We start from the raw sequence: 17,948 nt of genomic DNA on the forward strand, positions 1-17,948 counted from the left end.
GTAATATTTGACTCGGATTGACCAATTTGCCGTTGAGTGTTCATTCAGCTTTCTGTACGGACCATGCAAAAAGGTGTTCTGCAAATATAAAAGTGATTAAAATTATACTTCAGAAGGGTTCAGTAGCTTCCTAGCCTTCCTCCCCTTCCCTCAATGAGAAATGTCAGTTGGGGTTATCCTTTTTGCAATTTCTCAGTTAGTTGCCAATTTTCTCCCAGTGCCATTGACTTCCAGGTCTTCTTTTAGACATTGATGGCATGAGCATGTTTCTTGCACAGTGGCTTATCCTTCTTGGAGTAAAATGGCTGACCTTCCAAATTCACATGGCACACCTAAAATTAAAGATTAAACACAATCAGGAATCACAAAGAGAAATGTAGCTATTCGTAACCGTCTTGTTGCTCCTTCGTCTTTGAGGACTAGATTCTGATACGCTGACTCACAATGCGTAGCACCTCCCATACTCCATGAGAGTCCGATAAATTTCACTAGGACCACTTAAGGACTTTGGCAGCGATCAATGTTAGGTGATGTGGGCTTGTCTACTTTGGCAATTAACAGCGCTGCAACTTTCTCACTCAGGAGGGTGAAAAAACACCCCCCGAGCGCAGCAAGTTGCGGCGCTGTAAAGCTGGGAGCTACGCTCCTCGCTGAGGTGGTTATTTTAGAGCACTGGGAGAGAGCGCCAACACTGTGCCGCGACCACACAAGCCACAAGCCACGGCAGCGCTTTAGCATTGCCAGTGTAGACTGGAAGTGCTAACCAGTGATGAGCTGCCAAAATCTTAACAACGGGTTCCCTCCTCACCCCACGAAGGGGTTGTTGCCCACCCCCACCCCCCAGGACTCCTGCCCCATCCACCCCTCTCCCCCGTCCCCTGACTACCCCCAGAACTGGGCAGGAGGGTCTCGTGGGCTACTGTAGTGGATGCCCACCCCTAAGAGCCAGAGGCACCTGCCAGGGGGTGAGGTGGGGAGTCCCAGAGGTGCTTACCTGGGGCAGCTCCCAGGAAGCATCCGGCAGGTCTCTCAGGCTCCAAGGGGCGGGGGATCATAGCTGGGGGGGAGCAGCGGGAGCAGCCGCTCCCCCACTGATCACATCAAAAGTGGCGCCTTAGGTGCCGACTCCCTGGGTGCTCCAGGGCTGGAGCACCCACCGGCAGCTCCCTGCCCCAGCTCCCCGCCGCCTTCTCCGCCCCGCTCTGCTTCTCCACCCCCCGCCGCCCGGCTTCCCATGAATCAGCTGTTCAGCAGGAAGCCTGGGAGGGCTGAGAAGCAGGAGGTGGCTTCCCGCTCAGGCCGAGGGTGGTGGAGGTGAGCTGGGGCGGGGAGCAGTTCCACTGCCCCCCCCCAGGTTACCTGCTGCGGCGCGGGTGGCCCTCCTCGCACCGCCCAACTCCAGCTTATCTCCGCCTCCCTGGGCCTGAGCAGGAAGCCGCAGCCTCCTTCTCAGCCTGCCCCAGCTTCCCACGCGAACAGCTGATTCGCGGGAAGCCTGGGAGGGCGGAGAAGCAGAGCGGGGCGGCACGTTCAGGGTAGGAGGCGGAGCGGAGGTGAGCTGGGGCCGGGGGTGGGGCAGGGATTTGCCGGTGGGTGCTTGCACCCACCAAATTTTCCCCTTGGGTGCTCCAGCCCCGGAGCACCCATGGAGTTGGCGCCTAAGGTGCCACTTTTGGCTGGTTAAATTTAGAAGCCCTTTTAGAACCGGTTGTCCCTCGTGGAACAACCGGTTCTAAAAGGGCTTCTAAATTTAACAACCAGTTCTAGCGAACCGGCTCCAGCTCACCACTGGTGCTAACTACAGTAATGTGTACTGCAGCTAGATGGAAAGCAATGCACATTAATAACATTGGGATGAGCACGTTAGAAATGCAAAGATAGACTGACATGGATTTTTCTGTTTGGCTTTATATGCCAGTAAAACAATTAGGATAAACTGGGATGGGACAACTGTGAAAATTACATTAACAGAACAACAGATAGTATCACCTCTACAAACACTTGGGTCCTGCCAACTAAAATAAATGGGTGAGAGGCTACCTAAAAATGCAAATGCACCAGAATAGGAAATATTCAGAGAAAGTGTCTTTTATAAGCAATTAAATACGTTTTTATGACAAAACTGATGTTGAATCAAGAGAAAATAGCTACTGGATTGCGCAAGCAATAGTCTGTGTACTAACACAAATGCATGTATCAACTTCAGACATTCCCAATTTCAGGAAAGGAGCATAGTATATTAATGAAGAAAATGTCTCATGGAAAGAACAGCAGCCAGTAGGTTAATTTAACATTTGACATGAACAATCCATTCTATACTTCCTAAAGTTCATGAGAGAGGTGTACGGCCCCAAATGAATCAGTGAGGCTGTCAACTGTTCTTTCTGACCATGTCAGTGTACTATTTGTAGCTGATGAGGGACTTGGAATATTATTGATAGTTCTAGGGGAAATGGGTTAGTGGATGAGTGCAGGTGAGACAGTCAGGGGTGATAAGTGCTGATTATTATATAGATTTTACCTACGTATACACATGCACAGGAGCAGACAGAATGCTAACATCTTTACTAATTACTTTTTGTTTTTTCTGAACTGACTCCTTTCTGTGTGGAAATGCAAATTGCACAACTGTATAAACAGAACATTTGGTCACTATATTTCACACTATTCAATTTGGTGATAATATCATTGCCTGAGGTCTATTTTAAATCCTGATTTACCACTTTGTGCAAATTTAGTTAAAGAGAACACCAAGCACTGCTCTCCCACACAGTTTCTGTAGACTCTTCCAAAAAGCACAAGTGTTTTCTTAGCGTTTCTGAGCATTAGCAGTATAGATCAAATTTAGCTATTCTGATGAAAACGGGGGTGGGTGTGGGGAGAGGAGGGAAAGGAAAACAACCCCCATCTGCAATTAAAACCAATCAACCGCTTCCCACCACCACCACTAAACTGAATTCTTACAGTATTATGTCACAAGTTCTAATAAGATTACATTAAAATCTACATTATTATTCTATAGATACCTACAGCACAAATAAAGCAGGTATCATGCCAAGTGTGTCCAAGGGCTTCAATGAATTTATCTCCTGCTTCAACAGGAAAATCACAGCCATGGCATTTTGTGCTGAACAAAGCAATGTAATCTAAAATAAAACAAAAGCAAACTTAGAATGAACACTGAACACAAGCATATTACACCCAAAAGAAACAGAGATGTGCCTAGTAGTGATTCTTGGGATTATTTTTATGTAGAATTCTTTTCTACATCCCACTCAAATTCTCCAAGGGTGAAATTTTTGAGCAGCTCCTCCCGCCCCCTTCCTTTACTTCTTTAAACACAGAAATTCACTGCAAAAACCCACTTAATGCAGTATTATGGCTGTGAACATAAACACACACAATTCAGGAAATTCAAAGTTATGTTTCCCACAGGATTTGGAAATTAGCCATCAATAGACTGATTTATAATCACACACACTACAGAAAAATCATAAGCACAAAATGAATTTATACAACATACTATACGAGGACCAGGGCGATGACATGATGAGCACTGTGTAAGCACCACTTCGATTTCCCTGCCTGCTGTATATTTATATTCTCAGTTTAATGTTGGACTACCATAATTTTTGCATTAAATAGAAAATATAACAACACTGTATCCATTGGTTAATATATCCTAACTTTGAATATTGATGTCAATCTGGAGTTATTGTATCTCAGAAAAGATACAGCAGAAATAAAAAAGGTACAAGAGAGTCAAAAATTATTCAGGTTATTGGGGTTGTGGTGGAAAGCTCCGATTTTAAGAGAGTACGTTTTAGGGCCCCCAATCTAAGCCATTTTAGATTTATCCCCCCCTTAAATCCAGGACCTAGGAGGTACTCTTTGACTCTTCAGGTTTCTATTTCTCACTACCAGAGAGAGATGAGGCCAGGAATGCAAGAGGGAGCAGAGACAGGGCACAAGGAGGGAAGGACCACTTCACAATTTAGTCTAGCCTTGATCCTGCCTCATAGCTCATTCACCTTGCTAGCTCCATTTATTTATCCATATGCTCTCCTTTACCGTAGTATCCAACAGTCTGGGACCATCCCTTCTCAGCTGTCAAGAAACAGCTGCGCTTGGAAGCTGATTACCAGTTGCAGAATTCAGGCAGTATGAGCAGCCAGAGGATAGAAGAGTTTCACTTTCCCCTTGTTGCTTATCGCAGGAGAGCTTTGCCTTTACTAGTATTGGTCAGTCATGGGCAGAGGAGTATCACCAAGTTTGGGGGCATGCTTCCCCTTTTAGGTCACATTCAGGTCATGACACAAGTGATTTAGGCAGTAGCCATCCTGGACTGGCATTATGGAGCTCCTAATGGAAGTCCCTCCCAAAGCCGGGAACATATAGCTACCTGGCAAGGGGGAACCACTAGGGGACGAAATAAAAAAACACCCTAATTTGAAAAAAGATAAACCACAGAGACAATAATAGATAAGTGAGAGAAAGGAGGCAGAAATGTGCTGGGAGAAGCTATGCAGTGGGAAGGGCACACCCATCTGCCTGTCCATCACAACTTGTAGGGTGGCCACTTGCCCATTCCTGGAATACCGGGCATTCCGGCACTTCTGGGAATAGTGTGGGCCCTCCCCCGCAAGTGTCGTGTATGCAAGGATAGGTGCCAATTCCATGGGTATGCTGGGGCTCAAATACCCACGGAAAAAAAAATAGGGGGTGTTCTGCAGTGGTTCCGGCCCCAGGGCTGGTGAGCAATCAGCTGTTCAACAGGCCCTCAGGGCTGGTCACAGGTCAGCAAGCAGCTGGCAGGAGGTGCTTGGGGAAGGTGGGGCGGAGAGAAGGGAGCAGCGGGGGGACCTTTGGGGGAAGGGATAGAGCGGGGGCAGGAAGAGGCAGAGCAAGGGTGGGGGCCTTGGGAAAAGAAGCCAAGCAGGAGCAGGGCCTCAGAGTGGAGCACGTACCGCGTAAAATCAAAAGTCAGCACCTGTGTGTGCACAAGGTCATGCCACAAAGAGGGAGTACACCGCCCTGCCCCAGTGCACATGAGGTCACATTGACAGAAGTGGAGTGGCACGCTCTCCATTACAGTGTTCCTCATCTGATAATGGACAAAACCATGTCCAGTTTTGTCTCAGTACCAGATGCGGGACAAACACTACAAAAGCAGGACTGTCTGCTTTAAAACCCACAAACAGCCTGCCTAATCACAAGGAGGCAAGGAAAGCTGTGGGAAAACACAGACTAGGGAACACTCGTATAGCTTGACGCTAAAGACAAGCTACCAGACTAGATCGGCTATCAGCCTGATTTTGCTTGGCAATTGCCCTGTTTCTGTAAAAAAAGAACAGGAGTACTTGTTTCTGTGGTTCTGCCAGATAACATGAAGGACACTAGTATTGAGCAGTACTATCCAGCAAGATATGGTGGCTCTATTGTGTGTTATACCTTTCTCACAGTAGGGCTCCCCATCCTCCATGTGGAAGAGGCTATTCCCAAACGGTTTCTTACAGGCAGCACAGACAAAGCAAGTTGTGTGCCAAGTCTGCCTTAAAGCATGCATCACTTCCTGAAAAACAAAAACAGAAAAATACCACATACACTAAACCCACATACAGGAAAACAAATACAAAGCTGGGATACCCTGGGCTACTCATTTTAAAATCAGCCAATTCTTTTGCTCAAGATAAAACTCAACAACTCAAGGGATTTTTAAAATGAGGAAATACAAAACTCAGTAGCAAATGTTTACTCCTGTGGGAAAGCTCTGCCTCCATTCAGAGCATTGGAAACCTCCTAATATGATTTATTGTCAAAACAAAACCACCGAACATCTAGCAAACAATAGCTCAATTCAGCCAGTTGACTGCATCAACACAACCCATGGCTCCCTCCTCACTGGGAGACCCTGCACAAAAGAAAGTTTTATCTCTCTCCTGTTTTGTGTGTACACACAAGTGTGGGCACATGACAGAGAGACACGGGATTTAGCTTGATTAACTTCAGTGGAGCTACACTGATTTACACCAGCTGAGGATCTGGGCCAAAGTAGTTACCCAACAGACTGCGTGATTTGTGACCTATTTAATGCAGTTGTTCTCAACCAGGGGTACGTTTACCTCTGGGGGTATGCAGAGGTCTTCCAGGGGGTATGTCAGCTCATCTAGATATTTGCCTGGTTTTGCAACAAACTACATAAAAAGCACTAGCAAAGTCAGTACAAACTAAAATTTCATAAAGACAATGTTTATACATAGACTATACACTGAAACGTAAGGACAATATTTATATTCTAATTGATATATTTCAAAATTATATGTTAAAAATGAGAAAGTAAGCAATTTTTCAGTCATAGTGTCCTAGAACACTTCTATATTTTTATGTCTGATTTTGTAAGCAAGTAGGTTTAAAGTGAGGTGAAATTTGGGGGTACCCAAAACAAATCAGACTCCCGAAAGGGGTACAATAGACTGGATAGGTTGAGAGTCACTGATTTGATGTATTTTATTTCCTGTTTTATGGGGTATATGATTCTAAGCGAGTTTCTTACAGTTTACTTGTTTTTTAATCTCTACTGTCTGAGGCACAAGGGAATGAAAGTAGTTGCCAGGGTTTCAGTCCATTGCACCAACTTGCTAGACAACACAGCCTCATTTATATTTGCCATACATCTCATTACAGAATCACCAGTGAGATTTAATAACTTCTGTTACTGTTTGCAAAACAATTATAGCTGACAAATAGGCTTGGATCCATTTATAAACCTCTCAGTACTAAGAAGTAAAAGACAGATTGAGAAATCTTACAAATGTAAACAGAGGCAGCTGGCAGCTTTGCTATGTTACTGATAGAAATCCACAGAGGAGAGCTGACTTGTTCTTCCATTAATTAGATAAGTAAGTATTTCAGTGGCTTTGTTTTAACATTCCCCCGAAAGCGCCACTATGCAGGGCTTGTTTAGAGCCAGGACTTCACCTCAAGTGTTTGATGATGCGCTTCCTAGCAGGGAGCAAAGCACTGACTTCCCCAACACTGAGACTGATGTCAGGAGTGGATGCAGAGTAGTGATAACTAATATTGTACTCTTCATTTGCCAGTCTGGAAGAATTGTGAGAGATGCTTGGTCACATCTTTGGCATAGAATCATAGAAGATTAGGGTTGGAAGAGACCTCAGGAGGTCATCTAGTTCAACCAACCCCAACTAAATCATCCCAGCCACGGTTTGTCAAGCTGGGCCTTAAAATCCTCTGAGGATGGAGATTCCACCACCGCCCTATGTAACCCATTCCAGTGCTTCACCACACTCCTAGTGAAATAGTTTTTCCTAATATCTAACCTAGGCATCCCTGCATGTCTCATCTTCCTTCTCAACTGTGTACACAAATCCATTGCTAAGATTATCATCATCATCTGCTGCTCCAACCACCTCATCAGCTTGTTCAGGTATTTATAGTGTCAGTCGCCACAGTATCTAGGCATGAAGCCTAGTAGGAGTGTATAAGACAAACAAAAGTGGGCTCTTCTCTCGCCTTTCTGGGGTTCAGATGCCTGTATCTTATTTTAAAAATCTAATCATCATGATTTCTCTAGAGCAAGAGTCTTGCTATTCGCACATGGATGCACTGATAGCTGTGTGGACCTGATCAAAGTCCACTGACTCTGAAGTCGGTGGAGTTTCTGGATTAAGCCTTATCTGAAGAAGACTGTATAGCATCAGCCCACATTTTGCCTAACTTTAGCAACAGGTGCACAAGAGCAATACATTTTCATTTTAGGAGGTCACCAAAGCAAGAGCAGGAAAGAGAGAAAAATAAACCAAAAAACAATTAAAAAAAATTATTCATATTACAAACTTCCTCCATATAGACTGATAAGTACAATACAGTCATGTCCAAATCTCCAGCCAGTATAGAAACATAGTTCTAAGTAAGCCTATATGTGTCTTATTCTGGGATAATTAATAGGCTAGGAAATTACTGTTGAAGAAAGCAGAAGAATTTAATACTTAATTAGTTGCCTATAATCAAAAGTATTCCATTTCCGATTTCAATGGAGTGAGGACTTAGATGTGAGGCCATGCTGTTCTGACTTACCCCCATGATCTTGGTGTTGCATCTGGCACAGGTTGGTGCAAAGAACTGCTCATAACAGCGCTCACAGTACACACTGTTCTGCTCCTCCACAAAGCACACATCCGCTAAAGATGTCTTGCAGTAAGCACAATTGAACTCCTCTGGGTGCCAGGAACGACCCATGGCCACCAGGAAAGGACCCCTGTGGAACATCATTATTATATTTATATTGCAGAAGTATCTAATGGCACTGATGAACAATACTAATGAGGATGTATTTTAAAATAAGACACTATAACCTGCTGACAAGAGGTCTCTTTTCAAGGTTTTTTAAAGGAAAATTTCAGGGATTAGTTATAATCATTTTTATAGGCTAATATATTAACTGAATTTTCAAAACATCTGTTGGAAATACTGCTATGGTTTCCAAATCTCCATAACTGTAAATAGTGTTTGTGAGAACTCCCATGTTGCTAATATTTCCCATCAGCAGCTGTAAACTGCTTGTGTAGAGTAGGGCACTGAAAATGCATTCTTTAAAAAACAAACAAAAAAACCCACAAATCATCAAAAGTTCAGACGTGTTAAATATAAAACAAGGGGTGGAGGAATCAAATGGGAAGTTTCCTCATTCTAATGAGTATGACACAGAGTAGAGAATTACCATTTGAAAACATGACAAAGCAGGAGACTTTCCAGAGTTGGTGAAAGGTGTAATACACATATACTTTACAATAGCTTTGAAAGTCTCATGTTTTCTTGTGCATTTGAATGAAAGTTGCATTCACTATGTTACATCAGATTGTCAAAATGGCAACTTACTGTTTGATTATCCTTTAGTTATACTATAGCCACATTAAAACATGTTGGTGATTTACTGTTAGTTGTCAGAGAGTGTGGGGGAGTCAGGGCCCTGCACCCTTACTTCCTGCGATTCACCGTGACTCTCAGACAGCCAGTAACACAGAAGGTTTATTAGACGACAGGAACACAGTTCCAAGCAGGGCTTGTAAGTACAACCAGGACCCCTCAGCCAGGTCCCTCTGGGGGACAAGGAGCTTAGACCCTAGACTTGTGGTTCCCTGCGTTTTCGCAGCCAGCCCAAAACTGAAACTTATGCATTCGATGAAGTGAGCTGTAGCTCACGAAAGCTTATGCTCAAATAAATTGGTTAGTCTCTAAGGTGCCACAAGTCCTCCTTTTCTTTTTGTGAATACAGGCTAACACGGCTGCTACTCTGAAACCTGTCAAGTCCCGCAGTCTCACTCCTCCTCCCCCTGGCTCCTTCCCCTGCCTTTGTCCAGTTTCCCGGGCAAAGGTGTCACCTGGGTCCAATCCCCTCCCAGCTCAGGTTACAGGCTCACGTATCCTCACTCAAGTGAAGTCATCCCCTGCTCTCCCATCCCCCATGCAGACAGTCGCAGCAGAACTAGATGACATTCCTCGGTCAATCCACCCTGCTCCCTTAGATGTAGTGATTAGAATATTGTTTGTATTACTGGAGTATTCCTTTCTGGGAAGACAGGAGAATGATAATCAGTAGCCCTACACCACTGAACCAGTTCCTTTTTAGTGGATGAAACTGTCATTAAAAATGCACGGATTACAATTAAGTCAGGCAGCAATCAACAGGGTAACAATGGGCACCAGTCCAGTAGAGTGAACTGGGGGAGGAGAAAAGAGAAGCATGCAGTGAATCACTGGTAACAGAGTGTGTGCATTATCTTTCTCCAGACACAAAAGCAGCAATTACATTTGTCTCCAAACTGATATCTCACTCCCCCAACCCAATATAGTTTTACATAGTGTCCTTCCAATTTTATTTCTGGAGATACCTTGGGGACCAGAAATTTGTAAGAAAAAGGCAGTGCTTTTGGTAGGAAAGGTGCCCAAAACAATGACCTTGTATAACTTGGCCATGATAAAAAGTGAACCACACGATGGCAAAGATGAGCTCTGGAAATCTTAAATGAATCAAGCAGACAACAGACATCCCCTCTGGATTATTTAACTGTGTCTCATGCTCTGAGATTGTATAATAAAATGCAATAATCAGTTGCTCTGTGATACTTTCTCTTCTGCCTCCATCCCTCTCCTAAGAGTCTCATGACCTTACCGAATTATGCTGTTACAGTGTCCACAAAGAGGAGTTCGGTTGCTGGCTGGGAAACGCTCAGCCCTTTGAATTGTTCCCCTGGCTACAGCAGGAGTCTGAGAAGAGGCTGATATTGAAGGAGACGAGTAGGCTGAAGTTGAGGCAGGAGATGGTGCCGGAGCACCCCGTGGTAGGGTATGTTTGGTAACGGAGGTGGTGGTTTTTCCAGGTGCAAATTTCTGGGAAAAGGAGTCATCTGTTACCCAAGGAGGGCGGCATGAAGGATCAGCCTTCCCTGCTGTATAAGAATGCACTGGTGCTGGTGCTGTTATAAACATCCAAAAGAAAATCAAAGAATGCTTTAAGATCTTTTCTTTTTAGATTGCAAACAACAACATTTAGCAAAATGTACTGCATTCCATAAATAAACATAACACTTAGATGACTCTAATTGTAGTCTGTCCCTTTAGCACAGATCAGAGCTGGAGTGAGTTCCAGGATATCACCACAATCCTTGATTTATATCCAAATAAATCACAGAAACCATTATCAACTGGTTTTCACTGAATTTATTAAGATCACTTACAAGAACATTGCAGTGTTAGTTTTTAGTTAATGGGAGTGCATGTATATGGTTGTGATTATTGCCCTCTGACCTGGAGTAACCTAGATTCAGAATACAGTGGCACGTTAGATTCAAATGGCCAGATCAAGCCATCAGCTTTTAGGCAGAAATCCTCATGATTTTAATAGTTTCTGCTTAAGTATTGGTATCATGAGATTGCTGAAGATGTGAATTTTTCCACAAATTCTCACTCTTATTTGTAATTTGTAGAAGTTTTACACCTGGATTAGTGAAGAAAATAGCCACACTTACAGAACACAGAGGCTGAAAGAGAACAATAAAAACAATGCTGGGGAAACAAATACAGATTGTTTAATTTTCAAAAAGTGAAACTGAATGCAGGTTAAATTGAACAAGTGGAACTTTATTAAACCTTGTGCACTGCTCTGTCCATGTGGCTTGAGTTGCTTCCAGCCTAACTACAACTGTTCCCTGTTCACCTAGTGTCAACCTCAATAAAAGCCCCTCCAGGGAACACAGGCACTCTGACTCCACTTCCATTTATCATGATACTCAGATCACATGGCCAGCAAGGCAAAATCAACAGCAACTAGAGGAAGAATGTCCCTATGATCAAGGTACTGGACCAGGACTCAGGATCTCAATTGAGTTCCTGACTCTGCCGTGGATTTCCTGTGACTCTGCCATGGATTTCCTGTAAGTCATAATCTGTGTCTCAGGTCTGGTCTGTAAAATGGGGAAAATGATACTTTCTTTCTCCCATCCTTTGTTTTGTCTATTTAGATTGTAAATTCTTCAAGGTATTGACTGACTGTTATATCTGTTTGTATAGTGTCTAGCACAATGGACTAATCTTGGGTGGAGACTTAATACAAATAACCATCAGGATCTAGAGTCTGTACTCACTGGAAAGCCCTCCCATTATCTTGTTCTCTTTTTAAAACTATGGACTTAAGTCTCAGAAATCTAGGTAAAACTGAAGATTTCACCTGAGAAACTGCCACATCTCCCAGTCACAGTGTAGAAAGGTCAAATATATTCTTTACTTTGGAAAGGAAAAAAGGAAACAAAAAATGTATTGATGTATTCTGGAACAGCCTAAAGGAAAAAAACCCAAGAGAGTAGGAAAACAAGGAAAGCCAGCAATCAAGAAGAAGAATACAGTGCAGACCTCCAGAGCCTTGATAAAAAATACCCTCTTTTCAAGCCTTTTTAAAATATTTATGTTAAGTGAATTAAATTAGTAACATTTTAATTTATTGTTATGATTGAAGAAATCACAGACTGCATTATGGTTACTTTGAGATGTTTACATAGATGTGTATTTGTGTTGATACTTGTGGAACTACATGTTGTACAAAATTGTGTAAAAGATGTTTTGAATGAGCTGTAGAAGATAATTATTATCTTATGGCTTGATGCTAACTACTGAGGGAAAATTATTAACTGTAAGTAGAAGGACCCATATTAGCACCCTGATAACATACTCTGATAACTTTTTCCAAATAGTCCTATTTTGGGCTCAACATTCTTATGCTTGATGTCTGCCTAAAGGTGAATTTTTCTTTTGGGTTGATGTGAGCAAAATTCCTCATCTGTTTGAGATCAGGAACTGTGAAACAGATCACTTCCTGTTTTTTAAGGATTCCAGACATACTATTTGGCTGCTGCAGAAAATATTGGATGAAGTTTGAAACACTGCATAGCATCCTCTTTGAGGAATAGTGCCTTTGCTTGCTTTTATTTTTTTAAAAGGTGTTGCTTTACCATAATTTTAACTGTATGAACATGTTCATGTTAAAAAAAAAAAGTCTACAGGTGCACACACAGGGTCCAGTCCCTCCTCCCAATAAAGTAAATAAAAAAGTTCATGATGGCTTCAGTAGGACCAGGATTTGGCCCTGAAAGGGAGACATAGTATGTATCTGTGAATTAGTTAGGTACGCTGTGACGAGGTGTACCAGTCGTGCACTGGGCCAACAGGGAAGGACCAATCACTGTGGGCCCAGGAAGCAACGTCCCCTTTCCCCTGCTGCGCACGCTGCAGGTGGAAAAGCCAGTTAAAAAGAGGCAGCCCAGCTCAGTAGGGGTTGGCTGAGGCAGGGGAAGGATGTGTACTACAGGTTCCTGCAGAGGCACCTGTGATGCTCCAGGCGGTAGAGCCCGAGAACACGGACTATGCTGCAGGCAACTCACCGATTGCAGAGACTGCTAGAGACACCAGGCCGCCACCAGATGAGGAGGTGCCCAGGATGCAACTTGTGGTAGGAAGTGACCCAGGGGATGTAGTAGAAGCTGATGCCTAAATCCTTAGTATGGAAGTCCCCAGCTTCATAGGGCCCTGGGTCGGAATGTGGTGGAACGGGAGGGGCTGGGTTCCCTTACCACAGACCACTAGGTGTGGTTGCTGTTTGCTTTCTGGCCCAGTCTGGGGGCTCAGGGACCAAAGCCTGTTTATTTGTTCTGCCCCATTCAGGGGCTACAGATTGGTTGCTGTTCTCCTCTGCCCAAGGGGCTGATTCCCCAAATGCTACTGTCTGCCCAGCCAGGCGGCTTAGGGGCTATAGACTGTTTATTTGGTCTGCCCCGCCCACAGGGCCAGAGCCCCAATTGTAACTGCCTGCCGCAGGAGGCTCAGAGGCTATAGGCTAAGTGTTTGCCCTGCCCCGCCTGGGGGCTATAGACTAATTGCTGTTCTATCCCACCCAGATGGCCAGAACCCCAATTGCTACTGCCTGCCCCAGCCAGGAGGCTTGTGGGCCACAGACTATTTGTTTGCCTAGCCCTGTCCGGGGGCTACAGGCTGACCATTGCTGCATCCTACCCAGAGGGCAAGAACTCCAAGTGTTGTTGTCTGCCCCAGCCTGGAGACTCAGGGGCTACTGACTGTTTTTTTTCTCGGCCCTAGCAGGGGTCTGGAGCCCACTGTACTGCAATTACCTGATCTAACAGGGAATCCCAACAACTGGGTGGCGGGGTGTACCAACTCCGCATGAGGCCAATGGAGGCAGCTTGGCCTGATAATAGGGCCCCCCATCACATACACAATTTTCAAAAATGTTTTGCTGACTTAAAATACTCATAACTTTTAAACAACTCAACCAATTTCCTACAAACATGGCCTCAATATGAAGGCAAAGTTTGAGGGGAAATTAGTTAGTTATGATTTTACATTTGGCAAGTGCTAGGATCATCTTAACTCACATGACATGTATTATGGGCACACTGTTAGCAAGTTTGTGTAGGTCAAACTGATTGCTGTTTTAAAAAAACACCACACCAAAATACTAATTGAAGTGTATGTGAATTTTGGAAGGTACTTATTGAATTGACAAGTCCTCCTAAGATAACACATGAATGTTTTAAAAAAAAAAAATCACTCAAGAAATTTAACTCAACAAGTCTCACCTTTTTTTGGATCCATGTTACAGACTAACGACTGCACAGATTTATACCAAACTTGCTACAACAGATTATAACTTCCTATATAGGATCAGATATCAACAACGTTCTGTTAATTTTGCAGAAAACCTACGTCATTTTCACCATAACAAAATGCTAAATGAAGAATATACAACAGAACGCTCCAGCTCTGTCAGCTACAGCAGGGGTTCTCAAACCTTTTTCCTGCTGAGCCCCTCCCCCAACATGCTATAAAAATTCCACAGCCCAGCTGCGCCACAACAACTGTTTTCTGCATATAAAAGCCAGGGCTGATGTTAGGGGGTATCAAGAAGGGCAATTGCCCGGGCCCCCACACCATAGGGGGCAACACGAAGCTCAGTTGCTCAGGCTTCAGCTTTAGCCCCAGGTGGCAGGGCTCGGGGCCACAGGCTGCAGTCCCACCTGGCGGGACTTCGGCTTTCTGCCCTGGGCCCTAGCCAATCTAATGCCAGCTATGGCGGACCCCCTGAAACCTGCTTGAAGCCCCACAGGGAGCCCTGGACCCTTGGTTGAGAACGACTGAGCTACAGTGTTTTCTGTTTTCAGTGCTTTCTGGTTCACCAACTGGGCTCAGCACAGACTCCTGACAAGCTAAGGAAGAAAAACTGAACAGCAGAGGAGTCTGTGGAATTCACAGCCATCTTTAGAGGGGAGTGAGCAATTATTGGAAGCATACAGCATTTCCTGTTTGGAGGAAGCAGGGGAAAGTCATACTTGAGGAATAGAGAAAAAGATCTCAGAGCGGTAGCCATGTTAGTCTGTATCAGCAAAAACAACGAGAAGTCCTTGTGGCACCTGAGAGACTAACACATTTATTTGGGCCTAAGTTTTCGTGGGCTAAAATCCACTTCATCAGATGCATGGAGTGGAAAATACAGTAGAGAGGTATAAATACACAGCATATGAAAAGATGGGAGTTGCCTTACCAAGTGGGGGATCAGTGCTAATGAGCCAATTCAATTAAGGTGGAAGTGGGCTATTCTCCACAGTTGACAAGAAGGGGTGGAAATCACTTTTGTAGTGCTAATGAGGCCAATGTAATCAAGGTGCCCCATTTCAAACAGTTAACAAGAAGGAGTGAGTATCAGCGGGGTGAAATTAGTTTTTGCATGGCCCCCATGCTGCCCCTCCCAGTAATGACCTCTAACTCTTATGGCAGGAGTTCTCAGGACAAAACTTGCTGGTGGCCGCTCTCACACTTTTTCCTAAAATATTTAATTAGTTTTAGGAAAACCAAACAACTATGCACATATACATGTCCAAAGCATTGTCATTTATTTATTGCGAGCTAGTAAGTCTGTTGTGAAAAGTGATATTTACAAACATACAAGTCTCACTTTTCACAGCAGACTTACTCAGCCCTGGCAAGCCTGGGGACAAATTAAGTCCTGGAGGGAGGGCTGGGAAAGGCAATGACGGTCAGGGGAGATGGGGGTGAGGGGCTGGGAAGGCAGCAGGGGTACTGGAGTCTGAAACCCCGCTGCCAGAGCCCAAGGCCTTGCAGCTGGAGGACAGGACCCAGGGACGGAGCCTGAAGCCCTGTATCCAGAAGCCCAAAGCCTGAACCCCACCGCCCCATGGAAAGTGGGAAACCTGCTGGTTGCCTGTTCCTACAGCATTGTGCCCCAGGCGACTCCAGAGGGGGGCAAGGCCCAATCCCTGCTGGTGGCCCCAGCAACCAACACCAAGGCAGTGCATCCAGAAGCAACAGGGAGAGCTACTTCCCCCCCGGTGGCCGTATGCGGCCATGGTGGCCGCATTTGAGAAACGCTGCTCTAGAGGACATGCTTCTCCTCAAGACAAGCAATCCAAGTCTGACAAACTTCCCATAAAGATGGCAAGGGGTCAGGAAGAGATGGAGAGGGACTTGTCCCTGAAGCTGTCTCAGGAGCCACGCTATCAGCCCCTCTCTTCAGGGAGCTTCCTCTACTGACAAAGCTCTTGTTTTTCACCAACAGGGAAGTGTCAAGTTAGGCTGTCTACACTGGCAACTGAGCAACAAAACTTTTGTCTTTCAGAGGTATTAAAAAACACACACACACACCCCAAAGACAAAACTTTTGCCGACTACAGGCACCGGTGTGAACAATGCTGTCGGTGGGAGCGCTCTCCTGCTGACAAAGCTAATGTCACTCGTTGGGGGTGGAAATTTTTTATTGGCAGGAGAGCTGACAAACAGCGGCTAACTGTGCACCTTTTAGCGGCATGGCTGTAGCGACACAGCTGTGTCACTAAAAGCTGCGTAGTGTAGCCATAGCCTCAGAAAGGGCATGCTCTGTGAGGATGTGAAGAGCCCATCCTGATTTCCCCTATCTGACTTAGGAACATTAATAGAGCAGGGATGTTAGGGAGTGAGGTAGAGAACAGAAATGAAAGAAAGAGTTAGTGGGGCTCTAGCAAAGGGTGAGTTGGGTTTCACTAAAACAGCAGTAAAAATGCCAGAAGCTGCCAGAGCCCTGTCTATGCTGGTGCTCCCAGCAATTACTGGCACAATTTTTTGGTAAATTTCCCCACCAAAGATAAAATGCAAAAGACTTTTGTATTTTAGCCCTGCAGAACTCAGTGCTAAAGTCAGATAAACATGTAATATCTATCTATCTATCTTTCTTTCTTTCTGAAAGTGTTAAAACACCGTAGAATGTTCCTTAGTAATTTGGTTAGAGATTAGATTTTATTTATTTATATATTTTTTGCTTCAACAAAATCTTGAATTTTCAAAAGAACTTGTCAGGGCAAATTCTCCATCCTGCGACAAGCAAGGCCTGCAGCTCTAATACAGTGTAGTGTGTACCTTTAAGAGAAGAGGCTGCAGGGGGCTCACTGTCTGGAATGGAAAGTATTTCACCTTCTTAGTCATGCTGCTTCCTGGCTCCTACTTTACATCCCCTACTATTAAAAGCTTTGGAGCCCTCCGAGCTTTCTGAAATGGCCCCTCCTCTTACTTGTTTCTGGTTCTTCTCCAAGTCAGCTTATTCTTCTAATGAATTATTTAGATCTGATCCACTGGCAGCAATTAAACCCTCTATTACTCATTGACAGACCAGCTGTGGGCATTGCATGTTGGCTTCCCAATCTCTCCCCATTCTTCACTGAAACTCAACTGCTTTTGGAGAATGTCACCACTGTGCAGATTCTTGATACTGTGTTCTGACAGACAGACTTTGATGCTTCAATAGCCTCTATAGTAGGAGTAAAATAGTCATCAACAATGACCCTTCTCCCCACAAAAATAAAGACCTTAAACAAACTAGACTCACCTGCTCCCAGTCTTTCTTTTGTTTATTGACAATATCAGTGCAAGTAGTTTTCTTTAACAATGCCATCTAGATCAATGTTTTCCTCCCTTCTTTTCTTTGACCCTCTGGTAATTTAAGGCATACCACCCCCGGGTAAATTAAGTTAGAACATGAGAAACCAATGAATATAGCTAACACAGGCCACACTGATCCTTGTAACAGCAGCTCAATAAAATATTTTATTGAACAGGCAACCTTACTACTGGCATTTCCTAATTTTTGCATGCTTGTTTTTGCAATCTGATTATTTTTCTAATGTAGTTTTTTGCATGTCATTTCTTGGGTTTTTAAAAAAGCAAACTAAAAACCCCAGAAATTCCATGATGTGCAGTTATACAGACTGCCATGTGATTCATCAGCAGGGTTAGAACCACAGTACAGAACTCTGCTTCTTGAGTTAACAGAATAACTTATAGCTGTAGTAAGCTGTCATCCCATTCGAAGGCCAGCC

The 17,948-nt window shown here is 44.3% G+C and overlaps 1 protein-coding gene across 1 annotated transcript; it reads right to left on the bottom strand.

Moving 5' to 3' along the window:
- Nucleotides 1-12: 12 nt before the first annotated feature.
- Nucleotides 13-17,524, bottom strand: LOC140915190 (LIM domain-binding protein 3-like). Its single transcript, XM_078853930.1, has 7 exons — nt 17,459-17,524; nt 11,804-11,855; nt 10,193-10,496; nt 8,098-8,278; nt 5,452-5,572; nt 3,031-3,146; nt 13-332 (listed from the first exon to the last, which is right to left on the bottom strand). The coding sequence occupies exons 1-7, from the start codon at nt 17,522-17,524 to the stop codon at nt 243-245; spliced, it is 930 nt and encodes a 309-aa protein (XP_078710056.1). The 3' UTR covers nt 13-242.
- Nucleotides 17,525-17,948: the final 424 nt, after the last annotated feature.

The sequence above is a fragment of the Lepidochelys kempii genome, chromosome 7 (assembly GCF_965140285.1).
Source record: "Lepidochelys kempii isolate rLepKem1 chromosome 7, rLepKem1.hap1, whole genome shotgun sequence".
Taxonomy (NCBI): domain Eukaryota; kingdom Metazoa; phylum Chordata; order Testudines; family Cheloniidae; genus Lepidochelys; species Lepidochelys kempii.

Coding starts and splice junctions, on each gene's coding strand:
- LOC140915190 (XM_078853930.1), bottom strand. CDS start 17,524: ATGGCATTGTTAAAGAAAACTACTTGCACTGATATTGTCAATAAACAA. Junction 10,497..11,803: donor TTCCTTTTTTCCTTTCCAAA/GTAAAGAATATA, acceptor TGTTTATAACAG/CACCAGCACCAGTGCATTCT. Junction 5,573..8,097: donor GCAACACCAAGATCATGGGG/GTAAGTCAGAAC, acceptor TTTGTTTTTCAG/GAAGTGATGCATGCTTTAAG.